Here is a 23,802-nt window from a genome sequence, read left to right as displayed (position 1 = left end):
ACACCTCAACGAATCTCTCCTAATCATTTCTCTTCCTCTTTTGATTCCTACCTTTACCTGCCTCTGCTGGAGAAGTGAATAAAACAACCCAAACATGTAAAGCAAAATAACGACATTGATTGAAGAAAAATGAGAGCACCGTAGGTGAACTATAAAGACCACTCATGGTGGATCGAGTTAAGTGTCCTAACATTGCAAAAGAAGATTCCTTATGAACTGTAAAGATCAACTTACATATCTAAAACCAAAGAGAAATAAATCGGTAAGAAAACTATAGAATTATTTATACATCTACGACCAAGAACACAATAGAAAAATGAATATTTTTTTAACTCTACATGGAGGATACTCACTGGTTAAAATGCTTTTGTACCTACATAATAAAACTAAGTGAAAGCTCTACAAGCTTTACTGTGAAATGGATACCCAAACTCTAGCAGCAGCTGCAGCAGCACCAGGAGTTACTGCACAAAGGAAGTACTCAAACATGTCATCCTATTACTCCACAGGTGTAACTTCGAAAGTTAAATCTATATTTAGAGCAGACCAAGCCTTTTTTAAATGTGTTGATGAAAAGTTCACTATATTTTGAAAACTCGATTTCTTTAAGAAGAAGAGGCATTGTTTTCTTCATAAACTGAATAGAGCTTCTTTTTTTTTAAGGCAGCATTTTCCATTCATATAATCAAAAGATCAAGTTACAAAACGAAGGGACAAGCTATCACCAAAAGAAGAGAAGACCATATGATAGTCACCTACAAAGGTACATACAAGATTCAGCTAACATAGCTCCTATCATTGATTAAGATCAGAAAAAATTAGCTATCATAGGCGCTCTCAATAGACTATCCAGCACCATCATGATGTATATTTTCTCACAATTTTCAAAAATAAAAAAAAAATAAAAAATCATGATGTATATTTTGAATCACCACAACCGTAGACAGATTTACCCCGCCCTTTGCTAATCCATCGAGGTCGCCGATCTTCACATATGTTGGATTATGGGACAAATTACACGAACCAAGTCCCTAATCTAAGCAGTGATGTCTTCAAGTTTCCAAGGTCCCCTACACTTGTCGGAAGCCCAAGCTAGAGCGTTCATCAAGTCGCCTTCAATGATAAGAGGACCCAAATTATGTTGCACATACCATCTTAATGTAAATAAAAGTGTCTTTGCTTCCGCTTCATTAGCATCACAAAATCCTGCCGGTCCCAAGAAGGGCATCAATACAACACCGTTTGCATCTTGAAACACACCTCCAATGCCAGCCCGGCCCGGCTACCATCAAAGTTTAGCTTGGCCCATCCCGCTGGAGCAGCTTTCCACTGAATAGAGCTACAGCCTGGATCCTTTTCTATACCTTTATCTTCCATCAATTTCCTTCCATCTTTCTCCCACAAATCAGTTGCAGCATATATGTTTGCTTGGGCATTAAATTTATTGAATTCTTGTGTTCCAAATAAAAACGAAGTCACGCTGCTATTCCCCAGGGATATATTACCATATATTTTGCAAGCACCAAATATGGCTCTCCAAACTGAATATAATCCATGAAAATATTTGTATATTTCTGAAAACTCAATTTGCCTCAAGGAGGAGAGTTCTATTCTTGATGAACTGAATAGAGCTATAGCCAGCATCTTTTTTTATACCTTTATCTTCCATCATTTCCCTTGTGTTCCATGCATCTTCCCACAAGCCAGCTGCAGCATATATATTTGCAAGGACAACATAATTTATTGAATTATCAGGTTCCAAATAAAAAAGATGCCCTGCGGCAATTTTCCCTAGAGATGTATTACCATATATTCTACAAGCACCAAGCAGGGCACCCCAAACTGAGGCATTGTGCTTACAATTTATCTTGCCTACCAAATCATATGCTTCTTCTAACTGACCACCACGTGCAAGAAGGTCAATGATACAAGAATAATGCTCAGCCCTAGGATGGATATTGTATTTATCCACCATGTAATTAAAACATTCCCATCCTTTGTTGGTCAAGCCATTATGGCTACAAGCAAATAGAAGAGACAAAAATGTAACATCATTTGGCTTCAAACCATTATCTTCCATCTTCTCAAACAGTATAATTGCCTCCTCGCCATATCCATGATTCCCATATCCAGTAATTAATGAGGTCCACGAAATCACATTTCTATCTCGCATCTCATCAAAAGCACGACGAGCATCCTCAATTTCTCCTGACTTAGCATACATATCAATGAGAGCATTACCCGTGGCTATATCATAATTAGGTAGGTTCTTGAATGCACGGCCGTGGATCTGTCTTCCCAAGCTTAATGATGCTATGTTGGCACATATATTAAGCATTGAACACATAATAACATCATCCATTACCATACCTGTCTGATTTAATTTACTAAACAATTCTAAGGCATCTCCACTGTGGCTTCCTTCTTGTGCATATCCAGTGATCAATGCAGTACCCGAAACGAGATCCTTTTCAACCATAGAATCATATAAAAGCCTTGCGCTCCTCAACCTCTTACATTTAGCGTAAGCATCAATTAGTGATCCAGCAACAACATTGTGACACCTGAATCCCAATTTGACAATAAACACATGAATCTGGTTCACCTTTATAAGAGCTCTATGCCCACCACATGCCCTCAAGACACTTCCAAAGGTGAAGTGATCAGGCATCTTCCCTGTCAAATTTTCATAATTCATAAAATTAAAAAAACGGATAGAAATTAAAAATTCAAAGCAGCAGCAAATCACAGACTAAGAAGCAAGTGGGATAAAGCTCAAAATCCCTTTCTCTTGACTTCTTATTAATTAGATAATATATTTCTTTTAATAAGAAAGATGTATTACGTGGTAGATAGCAGTTTAGTACTATGCATAGGACATGGTTTTAAATATTAGCCTAGACGATAGTATCAGCCACTTCACATCGGATGTTTAGGCGTCTGATACGATCTAAACCCATAATAACTGTCACTGCGAATAATTTTAAATGTATTCGGGGATGTGTTGGTTGTACCGACCCAATATTATGTATCTGCCGTGCCAATGCAGCATTGATGCCATATAGGGTCGAAAACACGTGACTTTGAGTTGCATAATCCCCAACTTGTACCCCATTTTTTACCCTCTTTTGGATGTTTTTGCTATTTTCTATTGGAGAAAAGGTTGTATGATAGTTTTTTGCCAATCTTCATCAATGTCAAAATTAAAACCACAAATTGTACATGTATCAATAAAAAGTGGATTGAGAGATTTAGGAATTTTCTCTGTCATACAGTATCTTTTTTTCTCCCTTATTTTTTGCTAGTTACATCATAAAAACATACATCGTTCATTGAATATACATGTTTTTTACGAGATTTGGTAGTTGTTATTTTATTAAATTTTATTTTTTCATCTTTTAACATATGATTTGTTCGTTTGTTTTCTTCATTGTTTGGTATTTCTACATGTTTCTGAGTCTAGATCCAGGTATCTACATCCTAATTGCTTATTTTTCTTCTTTCTATTGACTATCTATTTTAATTTTGCATCGTCAACTGATGTAGGTTGATTTTTTACAATCATTGAGCTAGATCACTCTGTTGAGCTTGATTCATTAGTCTATGTTCCGCATTTTGTCAGCTTCTTTCTGCATTTTGTCACTACTTTTTCCATTTTCCCATATTATCTTGCTTTTAGATTTGATATATGGCATTCCTTCACCTAGATTTATGATCGGATACTTTTGTTTGTACATTTATGTTTTTCTTCCTTTTCTTAACTGTTTCTTTATATTATATTTGTCTTTTACTCACTTTTTTTACAAAATAATCTTCAATAAAAAAATCTACTTATACCATTCAAAAAGAAAATCTATTTATGTTTTTTCTTCATCATTGTCTTGTTTTCTGCTTTTCCATTTTGATCTGTTTTTCTTTTTTCTTGGTGTTTCTATTGTGACAACATTAGTTTAATACTATCTAAATACTCATCATCTACTATTGTTTCGTGTAGTTCCACAGCTAGCATTTGCATAACTTGCACTCATATATTACAGACTTACACTATTCATTTGTATAGGTTTCCACTTGTTTCTAGGCTCCCAGTCCTAGCAGTAGATTGAGTATAGAAAAATGGATAGACAAGCAGACAACTGACATCCACACAGGCCTAAAAGACTAGCCAATACATAAAAAACATAACAAGTTACATTTTTTATTTTTTTGAAAATAAAAGAGAAACAAATTACATTAAAATGATCAGAACATAGATATATGTCAGAGGAAATATGCCAAAATATCAAAAGTAAAAGTACATCTTGATAGACATGGCTAATATTGCCCCATGTGTATCATTCTGGCATCTGGCTATATGCACTCCGTCGCAGATGTATTTAAGAGGATGAAAGGGCATATATTTGTAATGAAATCATTCCTGTACACAGATATGCCCTCTTTAGATTTCTTTGGATTCCCATGCCAAGTCCAGTCCCAAGTCAGTTTGTCATGTTTGCCTCTATATAAGTTAAATAAAATATAAGTTAGACTAAATGAAATGCATTTGTACATAAAGCACATCTATAGGGAGGCAATTTCCCTCTTATAGATACCCATTAAGAGATTGGACTTATATTAACTATCACCTCAAGGTAAATGAGCTTTAGACTCACCCACCCTCTATCTTCATGATTCACAACTACAAACCACGCTAGTACACCAAACGGATCTTTCTATCACATGGCCGGAATGTGATGCAACGACCAAGAGAAAAATAAACACTAAGGTTTCTTATCATCCCTGGCCGACTTCAGCCATTTGCAAGTGCTCCAAAATGGCAGGGTATCTCTGTTTTAGCATTGGTGATATTTCAAGCTCATTTCATTCCTGAAGTAATCATCCTCGTAAATCAATAACATCAAAACATTTAACAAACATATAGGTCATAAAATTTCATCAATACCATCTCTTAGCATCGAGTGAAACATCTCAAACGCATCACCTCCAAGCCCCTTAACCGCATACCCGCCAATCACCGCATTCCAAGAAACCACATCCCTTTGCGACATTCCGTCGAACAAGAACCGAGCATCCTCAATCTTCCCGCATTTCGAATGCAAATCAACAAGAGCACTCTGCACAAACAAATTGTCTGAAAATTCACCCTTCACTATACAACCCTGAATCTGTTCTCCTCTGTCTATACACATCATACTCGTACACGCCCTCAAAACACTACCATAAGTGAACTGGTTAGGCTTACAACCAGACTGGCGCATCGAGACAAAGACTTGTAACGCTTCCTCCGAATACCCATGTCTAGAATACCCTGAAATCAAAGCAGTCCAAGACACAATGCTTCGTTCAGGCATTTCGTCGAACACTTGGCGTGCGGCCACCACATCTCCAGCTTTCCCATAAAAGACTATCAATTTGGTATTAAGATGCAAATCTGAAACGAACCCATTTCTCCGAAGGTGGTCGTGGACGATTCTGCCTTCCCTTTCGGCATTAGAATCGATGCAGAGCTGCAAAATAGATGAATAGATAGACGAATCGAAAGTGATGGGTTTAGAGTCGAGGTTACAGACGATTCGAAGAGCTTCCTTCAATCTGCCGAGTTTGCAGAGTGCAGTGATCTTTGATTTGAATTCCGTTATTTCTGAGAGATTGTTGCGTGTGACTTTACAAATGTTGATCATGGATTAGAAACTCTCACGAGTTTGCTGTTTTCCACGACACTTTTGTGCAGCAGAAAAAAAAAAAAGTCTTTATATGGTATAAGCCCGTGTGTTGCAGTAATTTTCAAGAGGCACAGTACGGCACAGACCATAAGATAATCCAAACCGTCCATTTGATGGGCCACACCTAAATAGGTTGTGCCCAAATAATCTTTTCCATATGATGGTCCTATCCCTCTAATCTACCGAAGAACTGCATACTATGGAAACCTCTAGAGATTGGAGGGTTGAGATCATCGTGTGGAAATGAGTTTTGGGGCACAACCAACCTCATCAAATGGACAGTTTGGATTATCCTATGGTGTGGGCCACACAAGACTTTTTGAAAAATAATAGAACCATGTAAAATCTTAAGTAGTTTAAGAGTTTACAAACATAGTCATCACATTCCGGTTATACGGTCAATTTGTGACAGAAATACGTATGCTAGGTTTGTTTTTTTTATAGGCTGCATTTCTACTTATATTAGCATTCTTGGATCATGCATAAAATAATGGGCCCCACCCATCAAAACATGAGGTGTAAAATCGTGGCCCCAACTTATGCATGGACTTGGTTGGAGCTTGTAGGACCTACCCAATCAAAACAAGAGTTTAAATCTTGGGCCCCATCTCATCATGCATGAGTTTGAACTGAGTTTGTGAGACTCGCCTTATCACGGAAGGTGTGTTTTGGTCTTCTTGCAAGGTAATTTAATTTTTGACTTGGGTATTATTGTCACAAATATTTACTTTGACTAACTAGTAACTACTACATCTAGTGGAGCTCAAGTGCCACCGTGTGTTCCTACATATATGGTTTGAGGGAGACGTGAGATCCGACTCGAAATAAGGACAGATCATGTGAGTGGAGTAATTATGTGATCCATTGCAGGGGAATGTAGTACCCTAATATTTTAAATTTCCAATTTTGCCATGCTCTCCCTTTTAATTACAAATCTACCCCAATGAGGCCTGTTAGCATAATTTCCCATTCCAATCTCTTGCGCTCTCAGTCAGCGTCTTCCCGACCTAATCTTTCCTAAAGGCTCTGTTCACTTGTTTTCCCGAGAAAGGAAAAGAAAATATTTCCCAGCAATCTGACGTGGCATTAGGAAAAGAAATCCAGAAAATTTGTGCAGGAAAAGGTCTTTCTGGATTGTTTCTGGACTGTTCACTTGTGCAGGAAAAGGCTTCCATAGAAACTGCTTGCCCTTCTTTTTGCATTAATTTCCCAGGGAAACGAAATCCGTGTGTTTTTGGTCGGAAATGAAATCCCTAAAGGGGAGGGGGGAATGGGCTTTTCTATGTCATTTTTTGACTTATTGTAGAAATTCCACATGTGTAATTCCATTTCAAGTGAACACCAGAATTCTATCTTGTCAAGGAAAAAGAGGTTGTTTTCCAGGGACTTACCATAGTGAGGGCGTTTTGGTCATTAGAAGATTTGATATATTTTAGGGAGATTTTATACGGTGTAAGCCCTTATAGTATGGTATTTTCGAATTCTGTAGGACCACATCATAGGATAATCCAAACTATACATGTCATGGAACACGACGTAAATAAGGTTGTTCCCCAAAATTCATTTCCATAGGATGATCCTAGTCCTCCGATCTATAGCGGTTTCCATGCAGTTCCTCTATAGATCGGAGGGTTGGAATCATCCTATGGAAATGATTTTTTGGGCACAACCTATTTACAGTGTGGCCAATCACATGGACGGTTTGGATCATCCTATAATGACCGTACAGTACTCTTCGAAAAATACGGGACTACAAGGGCTTACACCATATAAAAACTCATTTTTAGCAGTCGTGTTACAATGGTCATTTGTGAAGAAGAGAAGGGTATTTAGCATCTTTCTAGGGTTTTTGTATTCTTTCAGCTCCAGTCCCTCCTCTTTATATAATGCTCTCTTCAGACTAATTTCCCTCCCCACAAACAAAGGAGAGAAGGAAAAGGCTTCTCAGCGGCCTTCCCTCGGGTAAAGACTAGTCATTTTCTCATCTCTTTTTCTTTCTCTTCTATTTTCTGCGATTGAATGCCGTAGCTTTTAGCCTAGATCTAGATCGTGTAGTTTCGTGTTACTTTTTCCCTCTCGCAGCTTCGAAATCTAGTTTTTGATCGATGTTTTACATTTTCTCCTATTATCTTTGCAGATCGAGTTCTGGAAGTTCTCTTCTTTGCTTTTTTTTTTTTTTTCAATTGATAATGGTAGTGGTAGATCTGTTGTTGTTTTTATGTTTGTGTTGGATATGTTTTAGGAGATCTCATGGTTTGGTATTTTGATGCATAACTTTAAGATTGTGTTTTTACGAGTGGATACCGTAGAGCTTCTATTCATCTTTGCAAATCAGTGATTCGCTTTGTTTATTTATTCTTTATCTAATTCTTCTCTTGGTGTGATAGATTTTCTTCATGTTCTTGATCACCGATTTTCTGCTGTTTGTAGATCTGATTGTTCTTTGAGTAGATCTGCGTAGTGTCATTGGATCTTATATCTGGTTTCGTTTGAGTAGAATTGAGTAGTTGACTAGCGTAGATAGTTGAGAAAATAGGACAGGAAAGAGCTAGTAAACGAAGGAGTGGGAACAGTGATTCCTTCCAGTTCAGAGTAGCATAATGAAACCCTAGCGGGGTAGATTGATGATGCATGATGGTCTGAACTCTGAACTTCAATTGATGATACTTAATATAGCCCAACTAATTCTTTGATTAGATTTCTTTTCTAATTTCATCTGTTGTGATGTTACGCCTTTTGGTCAACCAAACTTACGAGGCTAGACTAGTAGATTTGCTTCTCTCCCCATTAGATGCCGCTGCTACAAAGTGCTCTTAGAAAATTATATTTTAATAAATAATATATGTCTGTTTATACCTTCCTCCTGCCAAGAATCGATCAAGAAATTCTAGAACCAGAAAAATGTTTGGGGCAGGGCTTGTTTCCAGCTTGTCTGAATCCCTTTTCTTTCCTCCAGGGCATGTCTCCTTTCCTCGTTCTCTACTCCTGATTATTCACTGTCTGCAATTATTGTTCTCTTTTGTGAGTTTTGGTTGGGAAATGAGAGATCAATCATGGAGCGGAGAGGTAGGGGTTTCTTTCATTTCCTTTAGATTTGTAGATGTTTGCTCATGTGCTCCCGATTAAGTAATAAAAATTTGGTAGGGATCCAAACACTATGATCAATAAATTTGGTATTATCTGATGCTCCGTTGACTATGTCAAACGACTTTTCACTTCCAAGTGTGTTGGATGTCGGTTGTTGCCCTTTTAACCATCAGATAGTGTTCATGAGCTAACCATTCAAAAAAAAAAAAGTGTTCATGAGCTAACTTTTGATGGAACCAACTCTAAAGGATGAATGCAGATTTCTGAATCTTTAAGTAATGTGAGCAAGCCACATCCTGTGGGAATTGTTATTTGTTGACGAGTGTTGCTTTCGTCTGATGCTCGACATCGAGCACTTTCTGCTCTATTAATCCTCGAGCACAAGCTTGGATCTGGATGGCTGAAGTAACTTGTCTCTTGTACACTTGCTTGGTCAGATACATTCGACAAGTTTCCTGGCTCTTTAGGCAAGGAGATAATTTTCGCACAAGCTTTGACTTTCTGGAGAAGCCAATATGCCTGGCAATGCAGGCAGTTCAAGACCAGGCTGAGTCATGTCTGTGTAATTTGTGGATGTCAAAGCTCTTAAGAATATATGGTACTGCTGCATCAAAAGCATGCAGTTGCTATTTTCTGTTTTTTTGCCCACTTCTTAAGTTTTGTTGTGGTTCATTAATGTGTCTTTGAATTTGTGAACCCATTGGTAATATGGATCTTGCTAGATGCAAGAAACACCTTAAACTATTCCAAGCATGTTTTCTATATATTTAGTTGGATTTCTTATGTCATCTTTTAACTACTTTCATTACTGGTCATTGATGATTTAGTTAACTTCACTTAGCGATGTCAGTTAAACTAGGGACTTTCTGGACTGCATACATTTGTTTAACAAGACTTGTCGAAAATATAAAAGAGATCTGTTTCTTGTGGAGGATTATTCTTATCACGCTTTAACATTGCCTGAAAAAAGTTGGAAAGAAATGCAATTTGTATAGGTGTTTGCTGTCTTGGCGCCTTCTAAATTTTTAGTTATTATTCTCATCCCGCTTTAACATTGCCTGAAAAAACTTGGAAAGAAATGCAATTGTATAGGTGTTTGCATTCTTTGAATTGAGTCATGCTCCTGCTGTTTTGGTGCCTTGTAAATTTTAATAGTTACTAATAATGCCACACGATGTAATTGCCACACTAAATGTCTGTCAGTTTTTTTTTTCTTCTTCCTATCTGAATTCAGCAGTTATTATGGTTTTTGCTTGTACCAAATTTCCTGTTAGCTGCAAGAAATGATTTTGTTTAAATTAAAGCCTGTTTTTTTTTTTTGTTCATCTATGTGAATTACTTATCTCCCCCCCTAATTGTTCCTTACCAAGCTCCTGTGATGTATTTCATTTATACTGATATTCAGGCCATCCCAACACAGCCTAAAATGTACTACCTTTCCAGTTTTTAACATCATTGATCATCTGGAGTGATAGAAAGTAGTGTTTCTTCATTTTAAAAAAGAATAAGAAGAAGAAGAAAGTTGTGTTTCTTGTGGAGAAAATAATGTCAAATTTATATTGTGCAAAACAGGAAAAAAAACTGTAATGAATTGTACTTATTTGCTTTATATATATATATATATATATATATATATATATTTTCAAAATATTTAATGTATCAAAGTCAAATGGCTATGCAGTTCATAAGTGTCATACAAAGCAACATAAGAAAGCATGCATTTACGATCTTTCTTATTTTCCTTTTACTTCTTCTAAATGCATCTTCAGATCTTGAGTTTCTGAACTCGGATTATTAGGAGCCTTTGCATATGGTGAATTTTGTTGCTGGCTGCAAGAAATGATTTGGATTCATTTATACGTATTCATTACCTATTGTTCGCTGATGATTTTCTGCCATAACGATCAGTACTTATATCATTCATGCAGGTCACCACACTGAGTTGTAAAGATGGCTGATGGAGCACATCATCCATCTATAATTACGAAGATACATGGGCAGTCTCAACTCTTCTCCAGACTTTCTCCCAACTTTCATGCCAGGAATACTGGCGTCCACAATCTGTCTGGTGCATATGTAAATGGAGGTCTGCAGGGTCCTCTGCTTCAGCCATACCAGGGAAGTGGGAGTCATGGGTTATCGATTGTCTCACCTCTCTCACCTGTGTTCGTCCAAGCACCCGCAGAGAAAGGTGTCTCTGGCTTCCTTATTGATTTCCTAATGGGAGGAGTTTCTGCTGCCGTCTCCAAAACAGCTGCCGCACCAATTGAGCGGGTGAAGCTCTTGATCCAGAACCAGGATGAGATGATCAAGGCTGGTAGACTCTCAGAACCCTACAAGGGAATTGCAGATTGTTTTGCCAGAACCATAAAGGACGAAGGCTTCATTGCATTGTGGAGAGGAAATACAGCCAATGTTATCCGATACTTCCCCACCCAGGTCAGATTCTCAATTGCATACATGCTTTATAATTTAGCTCCAATTTCTGACATTTCTATCCTCTGTGCCTTCTTCCTTTGTTCTTTTGACTGATTTGAAATGTATTGTACTCTAGGCCTTGAACTTTGCTTTCAAGGATTACTTCAAGCGGCTGTTCAACTTCAAGAAAGACAGAGATGGGTACTGGAAATGGTTTGCCGGGAACTTAGCATCCGGAGGTGCCGCTGGTGCCTCTTCCCTTTTCTTTGTCTACTCTCTCGATTATGCCCGAACCCGTCTAGCCAATGATGCCAAGGCTTCCAAGAAGGGAGGTGAAAGGCAGTTTAACGGTCTGATCGACGTCTACAGGAAAACCATGAAATCTGATGGCATTGGTGGGCTTTACCGTGGATTTAACATCTCATGTGTCGGGATTATTGTATATCGTGGGCTCTACTTTGGAATGTATGATTCTCTAAAGCCAGTCATGCTAACTGGTCAGTTACAGGTATGTAAGAATATGATGAGTCAGTCCCTGGCGTGTTCTGTTTAATTAGATTGTTATTAACAATATTTAAACTTTTTATTATTGGTGATGCAGGATAGTTTCCTGGCGAGTTTTCTGTTGGGTTGGGGTATAACGATTGGAGCGGGGCTGGCATCCTACCCGATTGATACAGTGCGGAGAAGGATGATGATGACCTCAGGGGAAGCTGTCAAGTACAAGAGCTCTGCGGATGCATTTGCTCAGATCATAAAGAACGAGGGAGCCAAGTCCTTATTCAAGGGTGCTGGTGCGAATATACTGCGTGCGGTTGCAGGTGCTGGTGTGCTTGCTGGTTATGACAAGCTGCAGCTGGTCCTCCTCGGAAAGAAGTATGGATCTGGTGGCGGTGGGTAATGATGTGCAGTCTGTCAGGGATGATGATGAACAAGGAAATGGTAATTTTGTCTCCTTTATAAATTTCTTTAAATAATTTGAGCAACATTATTTCTGCAAACTTTTAAGTTCTTTTTTTGTTTTTGTTCTTCTTGAGGGTGTAGCAGTGTTTAGCTAAAATATTAAATGACCAGGCTGGATGTTTTGTCATCCGGGGAGTAGCTTTCTGGTGCTTTTTTGGGAGATAATCAAAGTAATTTGTTACTCATGGTTGGTTAATCAAAGTATATTATTTCTGAGCATTTGGTTTCCTTTTGTCGCCATGATTGAATATTGCCTTTCTGCTATGGTCCCTACTCCCTAGCAAAACCCATATCTACCTACCTATAGAAACATTCTAACAAGGTCAACTTAGTAGAGAAGGCCAATGAAATTTTATTGCAGACTTAGTTCAAGAAAGCCTTGTACGAGATATTTCATTGCAACTGCAACCACAATTCAGAAAGGCTACTCATATTGCCTCTGGCAATGTTTTGACAATTGCAGTAACCCCACCTTGTCTTTTCTTTGCTTAATTGGTTTCTGATGCCCCTTTTGGAAATTGTGATAAGCTTTGATAGCTCGTTAAGTACTAAAAGACAAGGCCCGCTAGTTTCGTTACGTTCCTTCTTCCTTTCTGTTCTCTTCTGTAGACGAGCTCTGAGGTCGTCGAAGTCTTAACATCACCTCGAAACCAGCAGCTATCCTTTTTTTTAAATAAACCTGAAAATCACCGAAATATTCATAGCCCTTTCCATAAACAAACGAGATGGTGCCCGCAAATTTTGGAGACAGCTTAGAGGTGAAAGGTGAACAAAGTGGGTAATGGTCCTTACTTTGTAGGCTTATGTATTGTATTCTTAAATTGAGTTATACTAAACTAATCTGTTAATAAGGAAAATGATATTTCCATCCCCTCTGCTCCAATTTAATTTTTTTTTTTTTTTAAATAATTGCATTTCCACTCCCTTTTGTTTGAATTTTCGGGAAAAGACAAACAGGAGGGGAGGGAAATGCTGGAATCCTTAAAGGGGTGTAACTTGGGTCAGGTCGGGTTGAGCTTTTGCTAAAAAATGAACTGGAATCAAGCTGAACCCGACCCGATTTTAAGGTAAAAGCTCAACCTGAATTCCAAAAAATAGCCCGAGTTGCACAACTAAAACTATCCATAATAACTCCGTATAAACCATCCTGCCGTATGATTAGTACATAGGGGAGCAGTTAACTGTAAAAGCTAGCAAAAAAGGCATGACAGCGAGGGACGGGGAAGAGAAGAGAAGAGAAGAGACGAGGAGAGAGAGAGAGAGTCAATCCATGTGTGGAATGGTGGGTGTGTTGGTTACCATGTTCAGAATGGTGGTAGAGTACTACTTGTCACTCTTCATCTAAGCACAAGTCCTTTTAAGCTCGAGTATATATGGAGATGGGCCTCTACTTTTATTGTTGTGGCTGATTTGAAAATCATATTCTTTTCACTGTTGTAGCTGATTTGGAAATCAAAGTATCCGATCCAGTTCCAATTCTCACCTGCAAATGTGAGAAATCCAAATCTAAATCTTATGGTTATCCAAACTTAGCCTAACATCGTTAGTAGTAATTCGCTCCGATCCACTCCTCTAGCTAATGAGTTCGTCATGCCATTTGTAGATCTTGGTTGATTATGGAGAGAAGAAATCTTTTGACACATGTCTAGAATCTCCAAAATAATAGTCAAGCGATTCCGAGGCCCACTTAAAAAGATTTTTTAGGTTTTTGAGCTCTTCCTTGGTATCATTAAGGAAGATGAGGACACCGATTCTCGTACATCGCGGCGGCGCAAAACACTTCGTCACCAGGGTTTTAGCCATAGGATCAAGTGAACAGTCCAGATTAAAAAATTTACTAAACTTTCACAAAAGGTAGCCGGTAACCCTCTTCTTCCTCTTTTTGCGAAATTTTCACTCCGAAAAACCCGTCATTTTGTCATCTTTACTCGTTTCAAAGGAAAAACAGGCTACAAAACAAGTAAAACTCGATCATATTTTGGGCTGAGTTTTTTTGTTTCTTCAATCTTGTTCTATCCTCTCACTCTGTCCCTCTTGTGTCTAACCCTCTCCCACCCTAAGAGCTAATATTCCAGAAAAAAAAAAAAATCAAGGCCACCAAGTATGCCCCTGTTTGGATTGCAGGAAAATTATATGTTGAGAAAAAGTTTTTCCTAGTTTTTTTTTTGGTTCCATAATTCAGAGGCAAATGATAAATTTTAGGGATATTACTATAAATTAATGGTTCCTGTTAATAATACTTAATTTCAATGGTTCAATTCACTCTTTTAATACGTAATCAAGCAAGGTAAAATCATGAGATTTTGAAAAGAAATTATTTTCCAAACTTTTCCAAAAAACTCTTGCAATCCAAACAGGGTAATGTAATTTTGAGTGCAAAAATCAGTTTTGACATGCAATCGGTTCTCAAGATCGGAAACAAATAGTGCCTAATTCTTTGGAGAAGAAAACGACAATTTAATCCTGGCATTTTGGCCTCAGTGAAAACATGAGTAAGCCTGCAAATTCATGCCAATTTCATATTCAAATAAGCCAAACTTCAGCTCATCAGCAACTCGTGTAGTTCTGATGATGTAAGTTGTTGGTTTCACTGAGGAGATTAAAAGGTGATAAGACATGTTGATTTTCAGCATATCGGCATCAAATCCGATTTGCAGCATTTCTGAAAGTTTTTACAAGGTGAAATTGGCATCATTTTTCCAAAGGAAGTTTGTCCTAATAAATATTTGGATTGGATGATCCAAACCATTCATCTATTCATCCCCAACTTGAAGATGCATGCCTAGAAAACCATTTCTGTAGAATGATCCTAACCCACCGATCTGTTGAGGGATGGCACATAACAGAAACCTCTTCAGATCCGAGGGTTAAGATCACCCTACAGAGATGATTTCTCGAACACAACCTATTTAAGCACCAAATTAATAAATGATTTGGATGATCCAACCATGCAGTCCCCACACCACTTTTTAAAAAGTTCGCGAGGACACCAGATAATATCTCTGCTATTTTTGCAAACAATGGACACCAGACAAAATCTGATACGATGTGTCTGTTATCTCTTGTGAACAATTAGCCTCTGTGATTGCCGTTGAAACAGCATATGTGAGGATATGTGAGGATAGAAACTAGAAACTTTCATGTTATATTTTTAATTGATATGGGAAGTTGGGAACACACCTTCATCACTTTGTAACAGTATATGTGAGGATAAAAAACAGCTTCAAGAAAAGTATATATGTATGTGAGAATTGAATAGACAGATATTGATACACCAAAAGAACCAAATTGTATCCAAAGAGGTAACTGACATTACGTTACCCTGTTTGTAATGTATGATATAATTCAATCCAATCCAAGATCTTCGAGCCAATCCATGGAACATATACCATAGCTTTCTGCGTGTCTTTCCATGTGATCTCTATCATATTCCCATCACAAACCAGTGTAACAGATGAGGCCAAGGTGGTACAAAAGAAACGCTTAAGCCCGTTGAAAGCAAGAAAATGGGAAGTGAAGTATTGCTTTAGTCTCCCAAGATGCGGTTGGCCATAGGTGGAAGGTACTGCTCCCAAAGATGCCCAAATTTCAGTTCTTGAATATCCTGATGGTCATGTTCTGAGCAGAGCTTCCTGGCCCCATCAAAACGGAAAATGTTTGCTTCAACGTTTGTTATAGATGTTGAATTGCTGACCTTCCAGGTGCTAGAAAGCTTGAGGTATTTGTCATAGAGGGCTAGTACAATTGCTGGATTAATTTGACCTTTCCTGCAAATACACCCGTGCAAAGTGAGAAACAGGACGTGGGAACAAAAACCATCACACAAAGTTGCTTAGAGAACCAAAAAGTAGAGGAAAAAATACGCCTTATTGATCGATTAGAAATAATCTGAGTTGAATTCCCTGTAATAGTGCAATAACAAAATTTGAGTGACATGAATGAATGGAAAATCCCAGTAAAACTATATAGAGACCTACCCTACCAAAAACTAACTCAAATAACTTCTTAATGATTCTTTCCCATACTACGAATACTCTCCAAAATAAACGCAAGTCTAGAAACCTCAAAAAATACTAAAAGAAGCTGTTGCTGTGTCCAGTCCTAGGTTTTTGAAATCTCTAGAAAACTCCACATCTTCCTCCTTTCGAGCTAAAAAGACTGAAAACCCACTTAGAGACCAGCTTCTTTTCTTAATTTCTGCCCCATGATGGCATCATTACAGAAGCACAGCAAACTCGTATCTCTTCTCTTGATCTATTTGCCACTGCTGGAGTCTCCCTTCGATATTGGTTTGGGGTCGGATGTCTAACTTGTTTCAATTGAGTTATAGGTTGCATTAGGTTGACTTTCTAAAATTTTAAATTTCAGCTTTTCATGTGAGTATTTACAGTGATGATGTAGCAGTAACACAACTTGAGATGCATACAGAACTAATATATCTCTTCTGGATATAGACGGAGGCTGCATTTTTCCCTCTGAGTGACTATGCAGTTGATTTTCTTAATGCTATTAAAACATTTTATATGAAGAAAGATAGTCTAGAGATGTTTTTAAAGCGTATCCATGACTAAGTGAGTATAATCATTACTCAAAGATAAAAAAAAAAATAAGTCCCATCATGAGCCAATCACTATCAGAGATATAAGCAGATACATTGAAAACATGATAGGACAATAAAGAAAATCACAGAGACGCAAGAAAAGAGGGAGAAAATCAAACCTTTCACTCCCACTATTCAGAACCTTACTCCACCACAGAATAGCTTCCACAAGATCTTTCTCCAGTTTCTTTGCATCAATTAAAAGCAGATTAAGATCGGGAATGCAAGCATTCTTCTCATAAGGCTTTCTAGATACCCAAGGCTTTGCAGCTGATCTTTGTATGGCGTCAAGAACATCAAAATTAACATAGTCGCCCAAGCTTTTACTGCAGTCCTCAGCGGCCGCAATAGCGTGGTTGCTCAAATCTGCTTCAAAGAGTTCTTCAACTCTTCCCTGTACATGGAACATGAAGAACCAAACCAATGATATAAGAAATAATTGTCTACATGAATTTTATTTTTATTTTTTTTAATGGCAACTGTCTACATGAAAGTTGCAATGAATTGATAAGGAATTCTAGCTGCATCAGCTTAAGTGTCATGACCAAAACATACAAGCAGCCACACTGGTATCGGTGCAGAAGAAAACCATGACATTCAATTCGTAGTTTCTTACCCAGGGATGGGTACATGGAATGTGTACATCATTAGGGATTTTCAATTATGATTGAAGTATCTGACATGGATAGAGGTAGACCACCCGGTTTGTAATGTGGGTCTAATTGGCTGTTTGGATGTAGGGTAAATATTTTTTTGAAAACTTTCCACAGAAAATGAGTTTTCCAGTGTTTGGCTTACTCATTTTCCATGAATTTTATTTATCAAAATAAAAAATGTATCCTGTTTTCTAGGAAAGTTTCAACCCTACTGGAACCTGGATGTTTTACCTATGAATTTTTTTTTCCACAATTCCCTCCCTACATACAGGGCCCCTAAATGAATTTTAGTATTGATAAGAACTGATTTATGCACTACGAAACATTAAACATTAGTCTAATACACTGCTTGTGATGTTTGAGGGTGATAGTATCCAATGTGTTCTTTCTTGATCCACAAATTTCTTCTAAGGATAGAATTGCAATTGAAATAATTTATTATAATTTCCAACAAATGTTGCACTGCGAAACATTAAGCATTAGTCTAATACACTGCTTGTGATGTTTGTGGGTGATAATATCCAATTTGTTCTTTCTTGATCCACAAATTTCTTCTAAGGATAGAACTGCAATTGAAATAATTTATTATAATTTCCAACAAATGAGAACAACAATAGGAACCTTAGTGAGAGACAACAAACCTTAATGATAGTATCTGGTGAAACATATATAAACCTGCCCAAAGTTGGATGGGTGCTTGGGATGATGAAAGGTGCTATTTCATGAACAGAAGACCAAGCATATTCACCTTCAGATGTAGCGATTTTCAATTTTTCTTTGACATCCTTTTGCCTAGATTAAAAATCCAGCATAAATATACTAAAATAACCCACAAAATGTAATTGTTAAAGGCTATGCTTACCCAATGATATCAAGGTTTGAATGTGGGAATAACACTTTCAGCTTATAGTAGGACACTTTCTCTTCAGTTCCTTCAGGTACGAAAAAATGGAAATGAACACGGTGCGGATAACTGAAACAAAAGCAAGGAAAAAGAGACGAAAAACATGAAAATGACAACCAATATAAGTATAGACCTCTAATAATCATGACAACACTGCTGTGATAAGATGTTTCCAACTCTCTAAATACGGCACAATTATTCCATTGAAGCATTTATCTTTGTCGCACTGAAGTCTATTTTTGCAGATTTTGTTAGCAAAGCTAGAAAACATTAAATGGCTTTTGAAAAGAAATTGCAGTTGGAGCCTTTTTTATCATTTCAACATTTTGAATTCTGAAGAAAACGTGTTGAATCAATTGATTGCCAATCATAACATGAAAAATGTTTATCATGGTACTTAGCTAAGAAGATATTAACCAATAGACATCACAACCATACCTCCATATTGTCCTATTAAGTGCCCAACAAAGTTTATCCATAAAAAAGGAAACCATTTTAGAAGTTCACCCATCAGTTGCCCCTTTGTATTATTGTTTAATCTTTAACTAAATCATATTAGTATGCATAACTGTATTTATTTCCCTTGAAAATAAAAGGATTTTATTGAATTTTCTGTAGTACAATTAACCAAATAGTATAGAATAACTACCTCAATTTGTATTCCATTCCAAAAATAAATAAAATAAAAAACACTACCCCAATTTGTAGAGCTTGTTTCAAAGCAGTTCATATTCAAGGAATCATATTCTTTTGAACTCATAAAACAATTAAAGAAACAGACCTCGAGCTTGACAATGTTGAGTTGGCAAGAACTGCTAGCATTTGAAGATCCAAACAGTCCATCCAAGAAAAGATGTGAACCGTTTCAGCTCCATAGGTTGAAACGATACTTGATTTTTCCTCACTAGGAGCCCTGGAGTTGCCAGACTGCAAGCACAAGTTGGATCAGACCCAATTCTAGATAGATCAGGAATCTAAATTACTGGCATTACATAAGACTCTTGAAATACTGTCATTTCCAAAGCACATCCAGAGTGTGTGTTGACCCAAACATGAAAATACAACATCAAGCATTATTATTTCCATAAATAAACCATATTTGTGACAGAGATCGAAGAAAATGAAAACATAAGGAACAGATAAATTGATAAATGGCCATAAGAGGAACAGAAAAGCCGATTAAACAGGGGAAATAATTTTGATATGATATAAAAAGGAATGATCTTCCACACTTTGAGAATGATTAATTTTACTAGGCAACATCAAATTTATCACAGACAAACTGATTATGGCCTTACAGAATTTTATAAGAAATAAGCCCAGAAAATGGCAGTGAACAACTATTAAAAGTTCATGTTGGTCCCCTCAACAAGAAGCTTCCAAACTTTTAACTTCAGATCAAGCGGTAACAATTGTCTGTTCAATGTGAAAGTCGTGTAACAAGTACGAGAACTAAAAGAGATAAAATTTTTGAGATCTGGGTTTTAAGTTTCCATATTGCCTATTTAATGTGAAAGTCATGTAACTAGTGAAGTTTCTTTACACAGAAAAAGGTAAGATATGTCAAGCTACTTGTTGTCTTATCAACAGCCAAGCAGTGGTTTTTTCCCTGGTAAGGTATAGCTAGAGAATTTCATGGGAATCATAGAAATAGTAAACAGAATGAGCCTTTTCACTACTATGACAATCCACTCAGACGTTCGATCTTCACAATCACCCAGCGAAAAGAAGTCACATCCTCAGTACAACGTGCGGCTTGAAGCAAGCAATCACCGAAATTTCATTCGTGGCATATGGAGTGAGTTCATGGATCAACACCATCATATTATCCAAAGGGATGGATATGATCGTAGGGCATGAAAGACACAATGCACATATTGTGCCATGAAGAGAATCATATGGCTAGTATCATTAAGCAATTCAAGTGATGTTTCATGTTACACCTTGGCAGAGCTATGAATGTACCCATACAGTGAAAAAGGGAGAATCCATGGAGATCACTTGAGCAATACTCTAAGGAATCATTATAGCCTGGGTTCGAAATGCCCAACTAACCATACATGCTTTGTATTTTGAAATACCCTACTAACCATATATGCTTTGTATTCCTTTGCCTTTACATCAATAACACTCAGCCACATCAATTCAAGTGCTGCCTTTGTGCCTATTATCCCTCATTGTTTGTGCCTTTGGGTAGTTGATGTTACAAGTGAAAAACAACACAGACATGCCAGAAAATCATGCGCCTATAACAGGCTAAGGGTTGCAGGAAATATAGTACTAGAAAGATGCTCAAGCTTCTTCTCGTAATGGCTGTATTATCATCCGCTGTTGATTTTACATTATGAAAATTCACAGTGGCATCCAGCATTGCTTTGTGTCTGGATGATCAAGAGGAAATCCGAAATCCCTTTGAAGATGGGATAACTTCAATATTTTTTGCATATTGGAAAGTTGGAGAGGAAGACTACAACTTTTGTCTGATACAATAGGCATTGCATTGAAATGTTGGCCAAACTTGGGAGCGACTCAATGCAAATTATCTCTATAAACTGGTGTCAAATGTGAAGCTCTTTTCGGACTGATGAAAAATGAGTTGATGATGTTTGTAGTGATCACGAATTGCTAATTAAGCCAAGCATCCTACCAATTCATGAGTTCTAAGCAAGAAACAACACCGAAGAAGAGTTTTAGCAGACAAAAATAATTAGAGTAGATTCCAAGACCAGAGCTAATAGTGGAACGACGCTTATCAGTGACAGCATGAGTGGTAATTCTTGGTTGCCAGTTCAACTTCTTATGCTTTTTGTTCTACACTCCTTTCATGTGCACATTGAATTCCTACCATCTAACCCAAACACACCGGCACAATCAAAGTAGTTATACCAATATTTACGATTCGTTCGGCCCGGCTGTAATTTCAAAGTTCTATATGGCTCGGCTCTGTTTGGATGCCACATGCCTGCCCAAACACACCGGCACAATCAAAGTAGCTATACCAATATTTACGATTCATTTGACCCGGTGGTAATTTCAAAGTTCCATTAGCTCTGTTTGGATGCCACATGTCTGGCATTCTCAAGGATTTCCCAAGTAAAAAATGCACTTTTCCTCAACCTTATGGAGCTTGGTTGCCAATATAGCATCAAAATCCCTGTAGACTACCAAACTAGTTTCAGAGGTAATAATTGCATGTCTGGTGACGTGGCATCAATGTCCCCTCATATTTTCAAAGCCAGATTTCTCAAAGGGTGGGGGGGGGGGGGGATTTGGCTTGGAAAATGATGCTTTTCCTCTTTCTCTCTCTTCTCTTTCTATATTGGTAATGACACACCCTCCTGCTGCTCTACTATGTTGGCAACCAAACACTACTTATCACTATTCTACAAGGTAAATTCTAGGTAAATCAAATGTTTGTCTCCTCCCTATTGACTACTTATACCACTAATCTTAAAGGTAACTACCTATATCCAAACAGAGCCTAAGTGGAGGTGACTTGAATTAGTTCTAGTAATTTAAAAGGCAGTTGAATTACCAAAAACTAGAATTTCATGATCTTTCAACTATCTACATTACGTCTTCGAATTTCGATAGCTTCAAAATATAGAATTACTCTGTGCACACCCTATATTGTTCCAACGATGTTACGAATGCAGAAGATCAACAACAAGACAGCATAACATACAGAAGTGGACAGAAATTAGGGCATAAAAAAGAAAGATGAAAGTAGAAAGATTACCGAAGAAGATTGAAGGGAATCGAAGGGAATCCAGTTGCGGAGGGGATCGGAAGGGTCTCGGAAATGAGTAGCGGGGAGGAATTGGAGGAAAGTGAAGAAGAAGATGAGTCCGAAGGCAAGGTATTGAGCAATAGGCCAGGGTTTTGGAGGAGGATCTATGTCTGCTTTAAGACCTCCTGCTAAGACAGGACGGGTCTTTGACTGATTAACGGATCTTCTCGAAACTCCGGCACCTGATAAGAAGATCTGTTCTGATGAAGACATGGTGAGTCTGTCAAAAGTCTGCAGGCAGATCGATTCAAACATGGAGACTTTATAAGTTTATATTATATTATTATACGCGGCTTTGTGCTAAAAGAATGGACCAATCGGCCCACCTGTTTGGATGATCCAAACTATTTATTTTAGTGGTGCACAAATTTTTCTCCGATCCTAACCCTTCGATTTGTATATGTTTCTAAATCTTTTTCTTTTTCCCAATTATCTGAGTATTCCATTCTACAACACCTTGTAGGGGTGCAACTGGGAGGCCAAACTCTAAACTGTCAACCCGAACCCGAACCGACCCGACCTGATGATGGCTGGCCTGCCCACCAAGAAAAATCAATATATCAACCAAACTCGATCTGATTTCCCAATTCGAGTCAGGTCGACCCGGGTTATGGTATTATCTTTCGCCTTTAGTTTTTTATGTTCTAAAAAAACAGAAAAATGGTAAAATAAAATTTAAAAATGTCGGGTGTTGATCCGTGTCTGGTCACCCTGAACTCGAACCTGAGCTGCCTCAAATTCAACTTCCTCAACCCAAACACAACCTGTCCCATGTTTTTTTTTCAGGTTGAACCCGAACCGAGTTGCACCCTTACCACCTTGCGTGAGATCTGCATAGTAATTAGGGAAACACAAGTTCAGTTCCAACAACTACTAGATTTTGCTTTAGAGCACGTTTGGATTGCAGGAATTTTTATAGAGAAGTTTGGGAAGGAAAGATATTTCTAAAATTTCATAGTTTTTTCACACATGAGAAATAATCACTTGAACCAAACCTATTCAGCTCTTACTTGTCTTTATTTTATGATAATATCCCTTCAAATCAACTATAAGAATAACATTTTCCTCTAATAAAGGAAAATTTTCCCAACATATTTTTTTCCATCGAAAATGTTTTTCTTGCAATCCAAACACGGGCTAATGGAAGTGACACCATTCAAACATATTTTTCTCATTTTAAATTTTCTATTATAAGGGCCTCCTTTTGGACGCAGGGGAAAATTATATTTCATGAATAAAAATCCAAGATTTATTAGCTTTCAACATAGAAACTAAGGAAATTTTTTATCTGGAAACTGGACTATTTATTGTGCGAAAATTCATTTTCTATGCATCATTACAGAAGTGATAAATCGACCCCAAAATATCTTAAATCAACCCCCTATGTCTCTAAGTCTCTTTAGGGTTGCAAATGAGTCGAGCCAAGCCGAGCTTTGGGGTCTTTGGGCTCGGCTCGTTTAGTTTTTAAGAAGGCTCGTGTTCGGCTTGGCTCGTTTAGTTTTCGAAAAAGCTCGGCTCGTCTCAAGAATGATAAAAACATAGGATTTGAACCCAAGCCCCTTCTAAATCCACCACCTTTACCACTCGGCCAAACCTTCATTTGTGGTAAACAACCCACATTCTTTTATTTTATATATAAAAAACAAACATAATCCAACTTTAAA

At 37.6% G+C, this 23,802-nt stretch overlaps 3 protein-coding genes across 3 annotated transcripts; 1 reads left to right on the top strand and 2 right to left on the bottom strand.

Moving 5' to 3' along the window:
• Positions 1-648: 648 nt before the first annotated feature.
• Positions 649-5,795, bottom strand: LOC143884178 (pentatricopeptide repeat-containing protein At3g20730-like). The gene is made up of 2 exons (XM_077387604.1): positions 4,940-5,795; positions 649-2,676 (listed from the first exon to the last, which is right to left on the bottom strand). The coding sequence occupies exons 1-2, from the start codon at positions 5,676-5,678 to the stop codon at positions 1,583-1,585; spliced, it is 1,833 nt and encodes a 610-aa protein (XP_077243719.1). The 5' UTR covers positions 5,679-5,795; the 3' UTR covers positions 649-1,582.
• Positions 5,796-7,524: 1,729 nt separating this feature from the next.
• Positions 7,525-12,407, top strand: LOC143884177 (ADP,ATP carrier protein 1, mitochondrial-like). Its single transcript, XM_077387603.1, has 4 exons — positions 7,525-7,682; positions 10,736-11,246; positions 11,362-11,733; positions 11,827-12,407. Exons 2-4 carry the CDS (start codon positions 10,758-10,760, stop codon positions 12,124-12,126), a joined length of 1,161 nt encoding a protein of 386 aa, XP_077243718.1. The 5' UTR covers positions 7,525-7,682; positions 10,736-10,757; the 3' UTR covers positions 12,127-12,407.
• Positions 12,408-15,315: 2,908 nt separating this feature from the next.
• Positions 15,316-22,408, bottom strand: LOC143884176 (putative galacturonosyltransferase 6). Its single transcript, XM_077387602.1, has 6 exons — positions 22,088-22,408; positions 19,130-19,275; positions 18,307-18,417; positions 18,086-18,236; positions 16,908-17,182; positions 15,316-15,955 (listed from the first exon to the last, which is right to left on the bottom strand). Exons 1-6 carry the CDS (start codon positions 22,391-22,393, stop codon positions 15,715-15,717), a joined length of 1,230 nt encoding a protein of 409 aa, XP_077243717.1. The 5' UTR covers positions 22,394-22,408; the 3' UTR covers positions 15,316-15,714.
• Between the last annotated feature and the right edge of the window lie 1,394 nt (positions 22,409-23,802).

Source organism: Tasmannia lanceolata, unplaced genomic scaffold, assembly GCF_043159265.1.
Source record: "Tasmannia lanceolata isolate RefF3 unplaced genomic scaffold, GAP_Taslan_0.1 ptg000008l, whole genome shotgun sequence".
Lineage (NCBI taxonomy): Eukaryota > Viridiplantae > Streptophyta > Magnoliopsida > Canellales > Winteraceae > Tasmannia > Tasmannia lanceolata.
This window is presented reverse-complemented; position numbering and strand designations above follow the sequence as displayed.